The sequence below is a fragment of the Ciconia boyciana genome, chromosome 8 (genome assembly GCF_034638445.1).
Source record: "Ciconia boyciana chromosome 8, ASM3463844v1, whole genome shotgun sequence".
In the NCBI taxonomy this organism is placed as follows: Eukaryota; Metazoa; Chordata; class Aves; order Ciconiiformes; family Ciconiidae; genus Ciconia; species Ciconia boyciana.
The window spans coordinates 39,066,281-39,082,853 of NC_132941.1; the positions used below are offsets into that span (position 1 = coordinate 39,066,281).

Genomic DNA, 16,573 nt, shown 5'->3' on the forward strand with positions numbered 1-16,573 from the left:
ATGCCTACAAAAAACTCCACAACAACAAAACAAGCAGCTTCAGCCTAGTTCCCCCTCTTAGACTTTCTACCATATCCTGACTTTACTATCACCATCTGCCAGGAAGGCAAGTTCCTCAGATGTGATCTGTATTTCTTGTTCTTTTTCCATTTACCAGCAAATCCTGGAAAATCCTCCTCCACAATTTATTAAGTCACTAAGCCTCATTCTCCTTTTTGCTTCTTTAAAACACTGTGCAACTGTTCGAGTTTAGGATGCAAATTGATTTAATTCTTCTGTTATTATGATCTATGCTGTGGACAGTTACAGAGTTACAGAGACCATTTACACTGGTGTAGTTTTTTCCTTCTCATACTGATACACACATATTTAGATGTGCTCCAAAGGGCTTGTAAACCAAGACAGCTTACAAATGAGCAAACTGCACTCATGCTGCAAGGACTCTGTCATTTAAAAAAAAAAAAAAAAATATTAGCACCACTAAAGGAGTTCAGTTTGATTCAGCTGTTCCAAACTTCACCTCGCCTTGCAGTTTTGGAAAGCTACAGTCTTCACCTTCGCCTAAATTCCTGCAAGCAGATAGCTGTGCTGCCTTAACTACCTGCTCCCAAAAGTAAAATGCATCCATCTTTGGTGTTTGCAGCTGACAATTTAATAGCGTTTTCTACCACGTGTACGCTGACCTGCACTTTCTATTGCTTGTAACCGTGCCTTTTCAGAACAGCAATTTTTCTTCCATCTTAGCAGAGATGTATGGCTCATTACAGCAACCTAGATGCCAACTTTGATGTTTCAAAGGTCAGACTTTTTCTGTTATCTAAGTAAGGAAGGCATTTTTTTTCCAAGACCATACTAGGAAGACACATTAATTTTTAGCTGCCTGTCACTCAGGAAAGAGCACAAGGAGCTTTGCTCGAGTTTTTAAGTTACCTCCTGGGAGTTCCTTTGGTTTTAAAAAGAAAACTCCTAGTTTGATTGCTACAGTGTTTGTACCAAGGCGAGAAATAGCTGCCCTGCTCCGCTCCACTCATCGAAGGGAAGGCAGCAGGGAAGAGTTTATGAACTGTAATTACCAGCTTACCCACTCAGGCTCCTTCCTAAAAGGAGAATCATTCATCATCCTCTTTTGTGCTACTGACTCCTTAAAAGGCCTCCTCAGCTTTGATTCCAGTGTATCCCACCGCAGCCAGGCTCCCCAAGAGCCTGCGCCAGGGCTACCTAGATGGATTTCAAAGGGAACATCGCGCTGCTTGCCTGCCTTATTTGGGAAACCCTAACTCTGCAAGGCTTGGCACAACCTCAGTGACCGAGCAAGCCTTCGTAAACCTGGAGCTCCGACAGAGATTTAACGAGAAGGAACCTCAGATTACGACGAGCTCCCAGCACCGGCAAGAAACAGAAACGAGAGTGAAAAGGGAGGGCGGGCTAGCTACCGAGCAAAACTTGCAAAGTTAAAACCAACACCGAAACGGCCCGGCGAGCAGCCCTCGGAAGGGCTTTGCGTGTGCTCGGCATAAAAACCTTCAGGAAGGAGGAAAAGGAAGGCCGGGGAGCGAGCGAGCGAGCCGGCGCAAACCAGGCGGGCAAGGCGCCAGCGGCCCGGGGACAACCCCGGCCAGCGGCCTGGGGACCTCCGCGGCTACGCGCACGCATACACACAGACACAGACACAGACACACAGACACCGAGGCACGCACGCAGCCGGGCAGGGCGGGGGGCGGAGCGGCGCCGGGCCGCCCGTGCATCCAGCAGCGCGGCCGCCCCCCGCACCCCCGCGGCGGGCGGGAGGCCTATGGGGGCGCGGCGCCGCTGCCGGAGCGCCGGCAGCCCCTCCCCGCCGCTGCCTGCGGGAGTGGGAATAAAGACAGATAGCGGGGCAGGCACCGGCCGGGCGGGGAGGGAGCGCGCAGAAAGTTTCCTGCGAAGCCCGCGGGCGGCGGCAGCGATGCCCGTGCTGCGCGGAGCGCTGGGGCTGGGCGGGCGCCGCCGGCCTTAGGGGGAGCGAGAGCGGCGCGGGGCCCGGCAGCGAGCCCCCGGCCCGGCCCGGCCCGTCCTCTCCTCTCCTCCGGGCGGCGAGGAGGAAGCACCCGCGGCAGGGACGGGAAAGCGGCGCCGGCCGGAGCGCGGGGAGAGGGAGCGGCACCGCGGGGACAGCCGCCGCCGGCAGAGCCCGGGGGGAAAGATGAGCTTGTTGTCAGCCATCGACACCAGCGCCGCGTCCGTCTACCAGCCCGCCCAGCTCCTCAACTGGGTCTATCTCTCGCTGCAAGACACGCACCAGGCCAGCGCCTTCGATGCCTTCAGACCCGAGCCCTCCTCGTCCCAGCACCCCGACCTCGGCTACACCAAGAGCACCCCGGAGCTGGGCTCCTCGCTCAGCTCCAGCTATCTCAACAGCTTCTTCCAGCTCCAGCGGAGCGAGGTGAGTCCGCGCCGCCGCCGCCGCCCGACGCGCAGCCCCCGGCCCGCTGCCCCCGGCCCCCCCCGGGCCGCAACCGCCATGATGCCTCGGCGGCCTCCCCCCCACGAGCCAGGACCGAGCCCGCCGGCGGGGCGGGACGGGGCAGCCCCGCTCCCCGCCCCGCACGGCACGGCGGCGGCTGGGGAGGCTCGGCCGGCCGCGCGGGCTCCTTCCGCGACCGCGCTCCCTTCCCGCCCCGCCGGAGCACGCTCCCCGGCCCCCGGCGCTGGCGGCGGCGCCCGTCCCGCTCACGGGCCGGCGGCCGGGCCGGGGCGAGGCGCCGCCACCGCAGCGGCATTGGCGAAGCCGCCCGCCGCCGCCTCCTCCCGCCGGCCGCCAGCGGCGAGGGGCGCCCGTGTTGACAGTCTGGTAAATGGTTACACCGGCTGCTTTCCCTTGCGCGGCCGGGACGGTGCCGGGGTACGAGGGGGGACGTACAAGAAGTGCCACAACCCTAGTAACGTGCAAAAATCCCCCCCTCCCCCCCTTTTTTTTAAGTGATATTTAAAGAGCTTGGTATAAAGAATGCGTGTAGCTTGAGATCAGAGGCTGGCATTATTTAGAAGGAAGAGATACAAACAAGAACGTGACAGAAACAGAGCGAAAAAAGTTTTGCGCACATTTCGTAACGCAAGAACAAGACTAAATGAAACCAAAGGGAAGGAAGCTAAAAAGCTGGGGTATGCAGAGACAATTCACTGTGGAACTCCCTGTCACAGGAAGTTGTTGAGGTCAAGCACTTCTGCATTGGAGGGACTTCACATGCGTGGAGGTACTGCAAGGTGGCACCTCGCACACCACAGCTCGCAGCCTCTCCAGAAAAGATCCCACTATGTTGTTATTCCCCACCGTGCAGCTCTTGCCGGAGACATTCAGCAGTGGCTCCATTTGACGAGCGGTAGATGGACCGTGCATCCCACCCGCTCTGGCACTTCCCACAGAATGACATGTCAGAGTCCTTCCACTGCCATTTACGTTAAAGCATAAGTTTAAAAAGTATTCACAGCCAAAATACACGTTCCTCTTCTGTCAGCAAAGGTATGGGATTGTTAATTAAAAACAAATCAAATTCCCCAACTGCTCTGGTGTTATAGCTGTTAACAGTTAGGAGCTGGAGTTATATATACACATTCTTTTTTCCTTAATGAGAATTTCTTTCTTCCTTAAGAATTTCACAAAGCACATCCAGTCTCAAAACAGACACTATTTTTAAAAGTATATACTTCAAAATCCACTCAGTCTGATGTGCCAGCCTTATGAAGCACAACATAACATACCCAGTTTAAAAACGCGCAGACTTAACAAGCACACTGATTGTGCAAAAAGACTAACAGGCAGTGTAATTTAAACTTCCAGCTACCTACCTGTTGATTACAAATTGTAGCTTTTGCCCCTCACTGCTTGGCTTACAAGCTTCATGGTGCCCAGGTAGCGATAAGACTGCAGGGCTTTGGCCTACATGGACTCTCTCCAGACTGGGACTCCATTCAGGTCTGCGTTTGTTCAAGTCGGGGTACATTCTGCTCACAGTGGGTCCTTTTTCTTCTTCGAGAAAAAGGAGAAAACAAGTAAATGGAGGCTGCATCCAGGAAGCCTTTGAAACAGTCTCTGAGAAACAGTTTTCTTTTCCTTAAAGTTCTCCTCGAGTTCATTTTCTGCTTCTACTATACTGTTTGCAAGTAGGGGCTAATCCTTTTGTCACACTCTCTCCCTTTCCACTTGGCTCACATTTCTTTCCAGTTTTTTTCCCCCCATACTGTTTTCTCCTTTCTTCTGGAAAATCATGTCCCCGGTATGCCAGGCCTTCCCCAGGCCCCTGCTAAAGCCCCAGCTCGGAGCGGTCAGCCCCTTCGCAGCCTCCCCCTGCCCGTGCTGCTTTCGGATCCCAGCAGTCACCTTAGCTGTGTTTCTGCATGGATTCCTGTCATCCATGAGCTGTATGGATGCAACTTTATTCTGCTCTTTTTAACCTCATTGCAGTTTCCTGAGGCACATGAATGACAAAAGAGAATGCCAGCTCTGTAGAAAGCCTAGAGCATTCACTGTTCAGGAAATAAGGAGCCATTTCATTCTATACAGAAATTTTAATGTTTTTAAAAGATCAAGCATGTTAGTTTGTTCCAGTTCATTTTCCAGCCTGTGACAATAGCATTGACTATGTGGCTGATAGAGACACATAGTCTATGTTTACGGTCTTTACCTGAACTACGTGTTAATACAGGGTAACCTGAAAAGAGCAAAGGGGCACAGCCATCTCATATGGCATGGGAATACATTTGCTCTGCTGGATATACCCCGAAGAAAGTAGGGAACCCTTTAGTTCCCCAGGCTAATGCTGCCTGCGTATACAGCAGCTTTCATTCAAAGATTTAGAAGGTGTTAGGGATACTGTTGCTCAGAAAAAATTCTGTCAATATGTTAGATGCTCTGTTCTGTCCAGAAGCTGGAAACTAGACTGTTTTTTTGGCAGGAGTGACCCAAGAGTTTCCTACAATGTCATGCTCCTAATTCTTGAGATTCTAACATCTGTTTATTTGCAGATGCCATTGGGTATACACCACGTATTTCAACTGTGTAAAATTATTTTGGGGAACATTAGTACTGTATGCTGCTTTTGCATCAAGTGGGCTTATGCTATCTTTGGAATAACACATAGCTTTCCACAGTTAAACTGTTGACTGTTTTCTACACAGCGCTTGCTTTGGTTGGCATTTTTTTTCCTCCCAGTTTTGTCCTGGGTTGGCTTAGCCTGGAGCCGAGCTGTGACAATGATTGACACATAGCTGTACACAATATTTGGAAAGTGACCTAATGAGGGGCCAAAATAGCAACAGATTGAGAAACGATAGGATCATAGGGTATAAAATAGTCGCGTGTCCTGTATGTTGCCTTGCAATTGAAAATTTCTGGAGGAGAACGCTTGGAATAAGAGACAGCACTTGTGAAAAGTTGCTGTTATACAGCAAGTCTGCATGGCAGTGCCTGTGTATGTGACTTGCATGCTGACCAAAGGAACTGGACAGAAAAAAATAAAAGCGCCAGCACCCACAGAGTAGTCTTGCACTTCACCAAGATTTTTTGTCCTCCAGACTTTTTCCACTACAATGGACGCCTTCTAAATAAACATGATGAACACAGCTGTTTGGTGCATAAAAGCCCATTGTACCAGGAAAAAAAAAAGAAGCAATAATAAAGGTTTAAACAGTAAAGTGACAATGAGTGTTTTGTTCCATATGCAAGACTCATTTTGCAAAACAGACCTGCTTTAAATAAAACTTTACTGCAGTGTTTATTGTCCTAGATATGAAACGAAAGCATGTTATAACATTAAAGATGCATTAAATTGGCTATTGAACTGAGCTCCACCCTCATTATAACACTATCCGTCAGAGCCAAGTATTTGAGGTTTTGTTGTGGGGCTGGTTACATGGGTTTTAATGCATTTGAGACACAGCCAGGTAGCTGTGGCTTTGTGTCATTGAGTGGTATAATTGAGAAACCTAGAATAAGGGTGTAAGACTCATATGGTATTTTTGTATACTCACAGTAGGCATCCTACCAGATCAATACTGACTTCAGTCAAGAAGAGACAGCAACCAGTAACTAGAAATTACCATATTATTATAATCAAACCTGTTTCTTTGAACCTAGAGTGCTAATTCTGGTACAAGCCAATGTTTACATGAGAAGGAGCCTGTGTCCTAATGAATTCTTTGCCCATGTGCAATACTCTGTGTGTCTTTCAAGAGGGGAATTCCTTCTAGAAACCTCTATGGCAGCCACTTTCCAGATCTAAAACAGATCTTATTTAAGCACAAATAACTGCATATACTGGATTAGAAAAGAATCACCATTTTCAAAAAGTAGTTCATGTTTCTGACTCAGGGACTTCCAGATCCAGTCCTTGTAGGTAAGAGGGCAACTAACTGGGAATGAGAGAACATGAGCTAGTTCAGTTTGCTGTGGTAAGGTGCAGATCACTCGGACAGGAAAATTTGGGGAATTAAAAAAAAAAAGTTTAGAGTGTACTGTGGCAAATAACACTCAAACCCCCATGGAACAGAAGCAGGTCTGCAGCACTGGGATAGATACTGCTTATCAGGCAGTTTCCCAAAGAAATAAAGTTAATGTGACAGTGACGTTCATATATTAACAACAACAAAATCCCATGAAACACTGGCAAGAACAGAAAAAAAAATGTATGGAAGGAAGTTGGCACTTCTACAGAAAATACATTTTATATCAGACAAACTTGTTTTCCATCTGTCTTTCATAGAATTTGAGGAATACACAATAGCCTGATACTTGATAAAGAAAGATCTGTTCTTTAGCCTTGATCAATTAATTTGGAGGATGATAGGATTAAAAAAAGAGACTCGCCATTCTCATAGTATCAGAACAACACAGGGATTGCCATACAAGATCAGGCAATTGACCTACTAAATTAAGTGTCATATCTCTGAGAACAGCCACGAATAAAAGATTTAAGGAGAGAACAAAACACCTTGTAAGAAGCTGCTCACAACCAGTACGGTCCTAAGGCAAATACAACAGAGATGCGGATTAGCAGAAATTGCCATATGGTCCAAAACATTTCTGATTCCCTTAATTTTATGGAATATTATTAGTTATTCTAACAGAGCATATTTCTGATCCACAGAGTGCTTAATGTGCTCAGCACTACAGTCAGGAGTTCTTGCTTCTCACTTGCAGTCTAAACAACCACAGGTTTAGCTCCTCTTATTTAAGCATGGTTATTGACAGTAGTGCAGCATACAGGTTGCCTGCAGTACATGAAGGCATCCTTTAATAATAGTAATTATTATTTGATTGATTTCCTCATCTTCATTTTTCTCACTGTTCTTCATGTAAGCACTAACATGTCAGTGCCCTTATCCTTCTACAAATTGTATTGAAAAGGCAATAGCTCAACAATTCCTGTGTTGGAGAAACTTGTGCTCTCTGGCTCAGGACGATTGTACATTACAGATATTTTGTGGCTACTTAAACTGCCAGTCAGCTCCTTTCATACTGCTTTTCAAGAAGTTAAATGTCAGTTCTCACATTGGTCCTTATAAGAGATTCCAAGGAGCTGAATCTCTGTTAGTTGGGAGACAGCGTGCGTTTGGGGATTTTGGCGGCATCAGCCTCCTCCATCCTCCCACACAGCCAGCTCTAGAGCCCTTTTGATGATATTGCCTCAGCACACCAAGTGCAGCTTTCACAGCCCACTCTCTATTCTGGACTCGAAGTATCAGATCCTATTACAGGTATTTGAGCTAACAACTACTCTATTTCCAATTCCAGTTGGATGTGTACTTTAAAATGCAAAAATTCAGGTTTTTAAGTCTAGAAGCATTCTTTTTTGCTCCCTGTTCTTATTTCTGCAGCCATGGCCTCTTGCATTACTACTTCTGTCTTTGGAAAACACCCTCTTTTGCCAGGGAAGGAAAAAAAAACACCGACCATACGTGAATGTACTATAGGAAGTGGAGTCTGAAAATAAGAGCTGTATTTTGTATAAGAAGTGGGAAACTCAAGTTATCGTACAAATTACACCCTTCCATTTGTATCCCATAGGTATGGCTTTAGACTTCTCTACTCTCCAGGATTAAATTTTTAATTTTTTTTTTTTTTTAAGTGCACTGTACTTGATATGGTAGGTATCCTTCTTATTCTTCACACAGAGGCTGAATTACCTCATAGTGATTTGATTGCAGAAGGGAACACACGAGCCAAATTTGGTTCTCTGAATACTCTGAGCAAGTACTCTGAATACAGTTATGTTGCTTTTACTGGGCCTTCCTTACCTGATTAAGAACAGTAGAAAGCTCCCAGAAGTAAGAAGTAGTAGTGAAGATGTGTTGAAGTTACTCCAACAGTCAGAGCCTCTTTCGTTGCTTCCTTACCCCCCACACACCTCAAGCAAATGCTGCTGTAGCTCTGCAGTGCACCTGTGCCACCTCTGGCTTTAACTAGTTCAAACATGATTTACAGCTGGGCTTTGGCTCATGGCAACAAAAGTATTATCCACCATAGTCTTCTGCAGCTACTTAGTATCACATCAAAGGCTGAACCATGTTTGGAAAGCTGGGAAGAGCTAAAATACTAATTGCTGAACCTAAATGAAGTCTTCCAGAAGAGGAATACGGGCTTTCTGCTTTACCATTGATTTCTTTTTGATAGGTACAAAAAAAGCTAGCAATAGAAGATAGACCAATTATATGTATTCTTCGTGATAGTTGAAAATTATTGCCAACTCTTTTAAATCACTTGGGATTTTGTATTTATGCAAATCCTCATTGAGAGAAGCATTGGCATTCCCTTCCTGTCTCACAAATACATCCATGTTTTGAAAAAACACTTACCAGGAAATACATAGAAAAAAACCCCCTCAACACATAATCGGGGGCAAAAGCATGTAGAATTCTTGTTACAATTCTATTTTATACACGCAGCTTTCAGTTACAGTTATTTTATGCATTTACAGTGTCTTCCATCCCAAGGCACCCAAACAAAGGGGTGATGTAACTGTGTCGGGTAATGATTTTTCATCCCTTCCTCTTTTGCTCTGCAGACACAGACTCAGTTATTCAGAATAGAAAAGGAAGATCCTTCTCCAATGAACTGCACAAATGATCAGACAATCAAGTCTGACCTGAACCAATATATTCATTTATGAAGTGTATGGAGTGAATAGATAACCAAAAGGTGTACAAACTGTTTTAATCCAAAAGCCAACCCCCCCCCTTTTTTTTTTTTTTTTTTTAACTTTTTGTTGTTTGGGAGATTTTGTGGAGTTGTATGAAACAGATAGCAAACAACTTTTAGCAATGGTCCTGTTACTTTGGTAATAAAAGATTAGAAGAAAAGATCACATTATTGGCAGACACTAAGTGAGGATTAATGCAAAGAAAAATTTTCTAGTTCAGAGTTTAAGTGGGCCATAAAATGACCCTGACACCTGATTTAAGCGATATTTAAATCTAAGACCAGAGGATCTTTTTCATGCTACTTTAAGAAGCATGAAAAAACAGTGACACAGTGCAGTTTCAAAAAGGTCCAGGCACAGATATTACAAAGCTAAGTCATACAATACTGATAATATGTATTTGCATAGAAACAAAACCAAATGTATTCTGTTATCAAAACTAGATATATATATACATATAAATGCTGCCTAAAAAGTGATACTGGGTATCACCTTAAAGCTACTGAATGGTTTTGTGAAATATAATGGTTAATACTTGTACCTCTCCTCCGTTTCTTTTCCCCAGGAAAGTTGCCAGCAGCCTGATGCCCATTTTGCCACTCTCCTGAAGTTGCCCTTCTTCCTCTTTTAGAAAGCCACAATGAAATGATTAAATTAAATGGGAAGAATATAAGTCTTTGCTTCATGGCCATTTACTTCAGTTTCTGTCTGGGTTCCACAGAAGTTATCATGGATCAAAGGAAGCGATTAAGTTTTACAAAGCTATTCAAATCTTACAGTAATGCTGATGTAATTCAGATAGATGTAAGTGTCACAACTTAAATAACTTCTTTTTTCTTGCAGGTCAGTTTTTATTCTCGGAAACATTACAAAGACAAAGAATCTGTGATCTACTAAAAGTAGAACCTAAAATTATAGACAGATTCACTTGAGGAAAGCAGAATAAATGCAGGGTTACGAGACATGGGCTCTGTCCATGCCCCTCATTGTCTGGCCAGGCCAGCACAGCTGCTGGGAGTTTTGGTGGTTTTTAAGTTTTGACAAAGAAATGGCCTAGGCTTGTGATATGTTATGTGTTTTGATGTAAGCAAATACTAGCAAGTCCAATATTTTGAATAAGAGAAATTTTAAGGAGCCTCTTGTAGGCCCTTTTTCTTAGCTCTTTCAACTGCTGCTGATCGGAGAGCTGCTGCGTGGTCTTCCAAAACCTGTATCTTAGGAAATACATTTTGTGTTTCTACAGATTTAGTTTGAACATCAGCAAGTGCCCTCATGGTCTGGGGCTCTTGCCGTCATATACAAAGCAGAAATATTTTCCTGCTGTATTAAACAGCCACCCACACCTACTCTCTCCACATGGCAGGATTTGGTGTCTCTCTTGAATGAACACAAGTGCAATACCCTAGAAGGATCACAGGAATCTGGAAATCTATATTTACATCTCATCCAGCTAACTGCCAACCAAGCAAACATTTTAAAGGGATCATCTTGCTCCTATAGGTTTCTCTTGCCAACCCAGGGGTTCCAGGTTTCTAAACTTGGTTGAGATTGTAGCAGGGGAATTGGAGCCTGTATTTCTTCTCACTAAGCCAGCCTGCTAGTCAGCTGTTTGTGTGTATTCATTAGGGCTGTGGATACCTGTGGCTGAACAGAAAGCAAAGGAACTATTGTGCAGTCATTACATCCTGAAAATGAGGGATTAGTAAGAGCTCTTAAGAGGGTTTGAGCATCAGTGGTCCTTGAAATACAGAGGTGTTCTTATAACCTCTTTCACCAACATACATTACAATTGAAATTAATAGAATAATAGATTCATTCCTCTAACAGACCCAACCTGGAAAAAAAGAAGAGTGCTTAAGTCTACTTGGAAATCAGATTACTCAATTGTTATTTTATAATTTATCTGAAGCAGATTGGGAATTTTAGGTTCACTTGCTCAGATCACACTTCAAGCTGTGCTGCATTACAACTGATTAAGAGGGTGGCTATAAATGTAGATAAAACTATCTAAAAGCTGGAGTCACAAAATGAAATTCCAGCCTGTCATTTTGTACATGGAAATAATTTATTTTCCTCACTATATTCAATTTAATAAAAGTTTTTGTCTTCCCATGAGTGCAGGAACTGAGGCCCTGAGCGCATTGCGAGGGGCCCGTTCTGGGCAGATGATGTATTGTTTCTACCTCTGACAGTGACCTTAGCTTTGCCTCTTTTAAACTTTGGCAGCCATCGCAGAGGTTTCTGTGCCAAGAAGGCATTACTGAATGTAAATGATATAAACAAAACTGTCTCAGACTTAAAGTTCTATTTAACCCAAAATGGACATTTCTTAGCAAAACCTTTTATCACGTAAGAGCTGCACAGGAGGTAAATGCTTTCCTAAGTGTGTCTTAAACAGGCACATATCTATTTCCGGGTGTTATTTTTCTTATGTTTGGAGTGTCAAAAGACCCACCGAATGAGAGGAAACCCGACTCTTGTTTTTCAAACTGCAGGTCAGATTGAGACAAGATTTCCTGCAGGAAACAGAGATGTTAACAGAAAGCGCAGGGGTCAAAACATGTCCATCCGTTTCTCCCCTCACTTTATGCTATACAGCCTTCATAATCTCCTCGTCCGAGAACCCTGTCCCGACATCCACAAAATAGGCTTGTTTTTTGACAACGCGAGGAGGCAGTGGGATGGAGGTGCCTGGCGGAGGCCCTCCCCGCGGTGCTCCCTCCGAAAGGTCAGGGAGGTTGGCAGCCTGCAGCCCGGGGAGACTCAGCTGCAGGCAGTCGAGGGACAGGCTGAGGAATGAAAGCTCCTGTGGGGATGTGTTAAAGCAATTTGCGACGTGAATGGTCTCCGTTGTCCCTAGTATAGTGCTCATGTGTTAGAGCTTCTCTTTAACATAAGCGGGCAGTTGTTTAGCATTCAGTGGATGAAAAGGATCCCTGCAGAGCTTGGTGCAAGACTTAGAAAGTTCCTCCAACGCTGTGCACCTCTGACCAGAGGAAATCTCTATCCTCTCCTTTCCCACCTTTCCACATCTGCCATTAAAGGCTTTTTGTGAGGTCCTGCACATTGTGTACAACAAGTGTCCTCACTGACATCTGCAGCAAATCTTTCCCTGAGGCTGAAATGAGGGTCACACTACTAGCAGAGAGCTAAGAGGCCAGCCTGAGCTTCAGCAAGCCTGAAGATGGTGACTGAGCAACTTCTTAGCTGTCAGTGTTTTGTTACTTCTATACCACTGTATAGTGGATGGGGAGCAGCATTTTTTTAAGATCTAAAGATCTGTGAAACTCACTGAAAGCTTTGGATCAAAATGGTAAAGATCAGCAGACTGAAAGCAAGGCGAGATGGTGGCATGCATTGCTCTTTAACCTTTTTAATTGAAGGTATGCCAGTCATACACAGAGGAGTGTGTTGCACCCACTTGCAACAGTCTCAGCAAAGTCTCTTGCAAAGACACTTGCAAAGTCTCAGCAGTGATGAGCAATTACAACATGAGAAGCCACAACCAGCTGAGCTGTCAGATCTGGAATAACTAGGTTAAATAGATCTATCTGCTGGATTAAAGATTCATTGCCCTACCATTGACTCGCTTCACAACTACTGGCAAGTCATGCCACATTCATAGTTGTTTCCTTAAGATACTGTTTCTGCAAAAGGAAAGTCCTAGTGCCATCTATCTGTAAATATTTAGAAGTAGGCATTAGTGTTAGCAGTTTAATATAAACATGTATTTATCTAAAACCCCCTACAGAAGAAGGATGAATTAAGGTATACTTGGCTAATCTAACTAGCCAGGAATGTATTAATTAAGGTTTACTTGGCTAATCTACATTTATCTGTGTTTCTAGATAAGGAACTTGAGTAATTCACATTTTACTAAAGTCAGCCCAACGACCAGATTTTTTGACAGCGAACTTAAACTGTGATTTCAGAAGGAAACAGGAGCCCGGGTCTTTTTTTTCTTCCTCCAGGCAAACATTTTCTTCACTGAGTGATGAGCTTTGCTTGCACTTGTCCAATGATAAAATGTTACTAAGTAAACTTAAACTGTTTTCTGTAAAAGTATCTATAATTTATCAGGGAAGCTAAAGCAGACATAAGCCATACAGGAACAGTTTTTGAGGTTTTCCAGTTCAGCCTTGGTAATTAAACTTCTCTATTTCTTCTGGCTCAAATTAATACAACTAAATTTATTACTATTTTCATTTAATCCCTCTATTTTCAGAAGGCTTTGGGGTTGGCCATAAGCATTGATTCTGCATTGGATGTTTTCTTTGGGGACAGAAACAGGGAACTGTTTTGACCACTTATAAAGAGCTGAAGCACAGAAAAATCACAGATTTGAAGTGCTGTTCTCCACACATGATCATCTTCAGGTGCAACTGTTGTGCTTTCACACATGGTGCATGGCCCCACAGATAAATCCCATGTCAGAAGCAGGCCTTGGGGCACTAGCAGAGAAGACAGATACAGGCCCTCAGGTTAGGTTTTGTATATTGGCACGGACAAGCCACTGAATTACTGTTTGGGTAGCTTCAGATTTCCCTCTCCTCCGACATGAAAATAGCAACTGAGTGAGGGCAATGACTTGTCTATCCTACTGTTTTATCCATGACACAGTATGGGGATGTACTCAGTTCTTATCTTCATGAAAATCCAAGCTGATAACTTAAGCACCTTTTGACATTTCAGTGTAGGGCTAATAATTAGCATGGCTAGTCTGGTTACCATCATACATGCTTCACAGACTGGAGAATGTTTATACTTTAAAGTATATGAAAACCTTACTTTTTCCACACTGATGATAGGGTAACCCAGCTCCTTTTTCCAACAAACTTCAAACAGCTATGGCGCCTGCCGACTTAAAATTAACTCTGGAAGTTAAGACTGCTTTATTTTTGTTTACTTTATTAGGTTGGCAACATACTAAAGCAAAAATAAGTCATCAAAAATTCTTTGCTCATCACTTTTCAATTACAGGCTATTTCATGTAGTGGGAGAATTGATGACTGGACTACATTATAGGAATATTGAAATGCTACAGGACCTCACTTCAGTATGTGCAATTAAAACAAACATAGAGAGAACCACTAGCACAAATCATACTAACTTACAGCTTGAGCAGGTTCTTTCACAAGTCCTTTAGAGATACTTTTAAACAGGTGTAAATAGGGAAGAATTTTTTAGTATTGGAATGTTGTGTGGGGGTTTTGTTTGTCTGTTTTTGCCTTTTTTAAGTGTTAACCCACTGGATTTCAGGTTGAATAGTCACAATAGCGATGCCACATCCAAAGGAAATTACCCTGCTAAGGTGGAGTAGTCACCTCTGCCAACTTCAATGTTAAATCCGTTAACTAGCAGGAACAAAGAAGGACATCTGTGATGAGGGATGTTATGCACAGAATCCAACAGTTTAGGAGCATTATATGGCTTCTCCTATCCGGTTTTAGCTATTGCACTTAAAGAGCAGATGACTTCAAAGAGGGCAAGAAGTTGCATTTTCTTCATGCTCATTTGGCTAGTTTAAATATTTCTTTCTCTCCTCTATTTTAACTGGTGAGATATTGTGTAGGGGTACCAGTGTAGTTTCCTTTTTCTTTTTCCTGGGGGGGAGGGGGGGGTGGTTGGGGCGGGCAGGGGGTGGGTAGGAAGTGTTTTTTCAAAGTATACTTTTTAAATTAAAAAAGAAACCAAACAACCCCAAGAGCACCAAACAAATGTACTGGCCAGATGCAGCTTATCAACCACGTCAACCAGCACAGGTCATTCTAGCTTCAGGTAACTGGTGGATCTGTACCCCTTTATCGCTGCCTTAAGGGTCCAGCAGCTGCAAACTGAACTTAGGGCAGAAACTGAATTTTCCAGATATGCCTCTACATTTCTGGTCCCATGCCTAAAAGCTTTGCTTCTTAACTCCTGTAAGTCCTCATAACAAGGTGCCATTCCCACATAAACAGGTTGCCATTGCTTATTAATATCAGCTGTTCCAGAAGACAGGTAATCCTATCACCTTTGAGCAGAATTAAATGTTGTCATAACTGAGATGCTATCATGCTATCTGTGCTTTCTGCTCCCTGTTAAAAAAATACCTTTACAGCTAAAGCAGTAGCCATACCAGTGGGAAATTTGGAAAGTAAGACTTGCCATCTATTTGTTCAAATGTTTTGTTACATATTCATAACAGTACCATTGTCTTTATTTTCACCATTATACCATTGCTAAAAAGAAGCTGAAGAGCTAAATTCTGTTTCAGTGTTTTCTTATCCACCTCTTGGCACTTCAGTCCCAAAAGCTGTCTCTGAAAGGCAGGGACCAGCCAAGGGAATCAAGAGCATTTGCCAGATCATTCACTTAACTAAGAATTTCTTAGAGGTGAGTTAGATGCTGGAACTCTTGAGTCACTCACATATGTTACCCAACTGGAAATCAGAGTAATCAAGCTATAAGAGACAATAGCTGCCTCTTTCACAAAGGACCACAGTGCAATCTCTCAGATTACGGGCCCTTTAACTGGAAACACTTAGCAAACAAATAACAAAAGGAAGCCTTACTTCCCAACACCACCAACAGATAACAGTTTAAAGATCTACTGAGCAGAGAGTTACCTTTGGAAAGTACAATACCAAATTTTCAGTTTGGTTCACATTCAACTAAGTCGACAAGTTTCATAGGAAGAAAAACAAACAAACCAACCAACCAACTTACATTATCAGCTCAAACTTCCCACCAAGCCAGTTTCTAAGTTTTACCACCAGGCCCCCCATCCTCCCCGTACAGCAAGATAAGGAAACCCTGAATTCATTGCAGCTGGCCTGATGAGCCTTGTAATTAGGACATGCAGTGTGGTCTTTCGGCTTCTTGAGAGCACTAACCCTTTCACTGCCAAATCCTTTCTATCCTGTTATAGCTCAAAATGAGACTCCATTTGAGAGGTATTATTTGTTGTCTGCTTTTTAAAGAAATAGGTTGGCTTTACTAGTGGTACACTGTGAACACAAAGCAGTCATTGCTTTTGGTGAAATTCATCAGAGGAGCAGTCTCCCTGCCACCTCCCAGACGTGCACCAATACACTCGAGACCAGAATGAGTCAGGATGCATTTCCCTCTTCCTCTCTATTTTCCTTTACTACTGTCATCTCTCTGAGACTATCAACATTCTCCCTGTCACTCCGATCATCCCCTGGACATCCCCTTTGAGTGTGAAGCTAATTCAAAGATTTTGTTCAAAACCCTTCTTAAAAATCCCCTTTGCAGCAGGGCAAACACTTAGTAAGGGTGGAATTGCTGATGTGCTCAATTAAGTGCCCCAGACAAAAAAACCCCCCTGTTTTATGTATCTCAGCCATATTCATTCACCCCTTGTCTTCTACAAAGACAAAATGGACTAAATCACCATTTGC

The 16,573-nt window shown here is 43.8% G+C and overlaps 1 protein-coding gene across 1 annotated transcript in view; it reads left to right on the forward strand.

Moving 5' to 3' along the window:
• Positions 1–1,729: 1,729 nt before the first annotated feature.
• The window catches only part of ZCCHC24 (zinc finger CCHC-type containing 24), a 119,512-nt gene continuing 104,668 nt past the window's right edge, over positions 1,730–16,573 (forward strand). Inside the window, exon 1 of the mRNA XM_072869807.1 lies at positions 1,730–2,422. Within this exon, the coding sequence (XP_072725908.1) occupies positions 2,183–2,422 (240 nt within the window). The 5' untranslated portion in view covers positions 1,730–2,182. The remainder of the gene's footprint in view (positions 2,423–16,573) is intronic.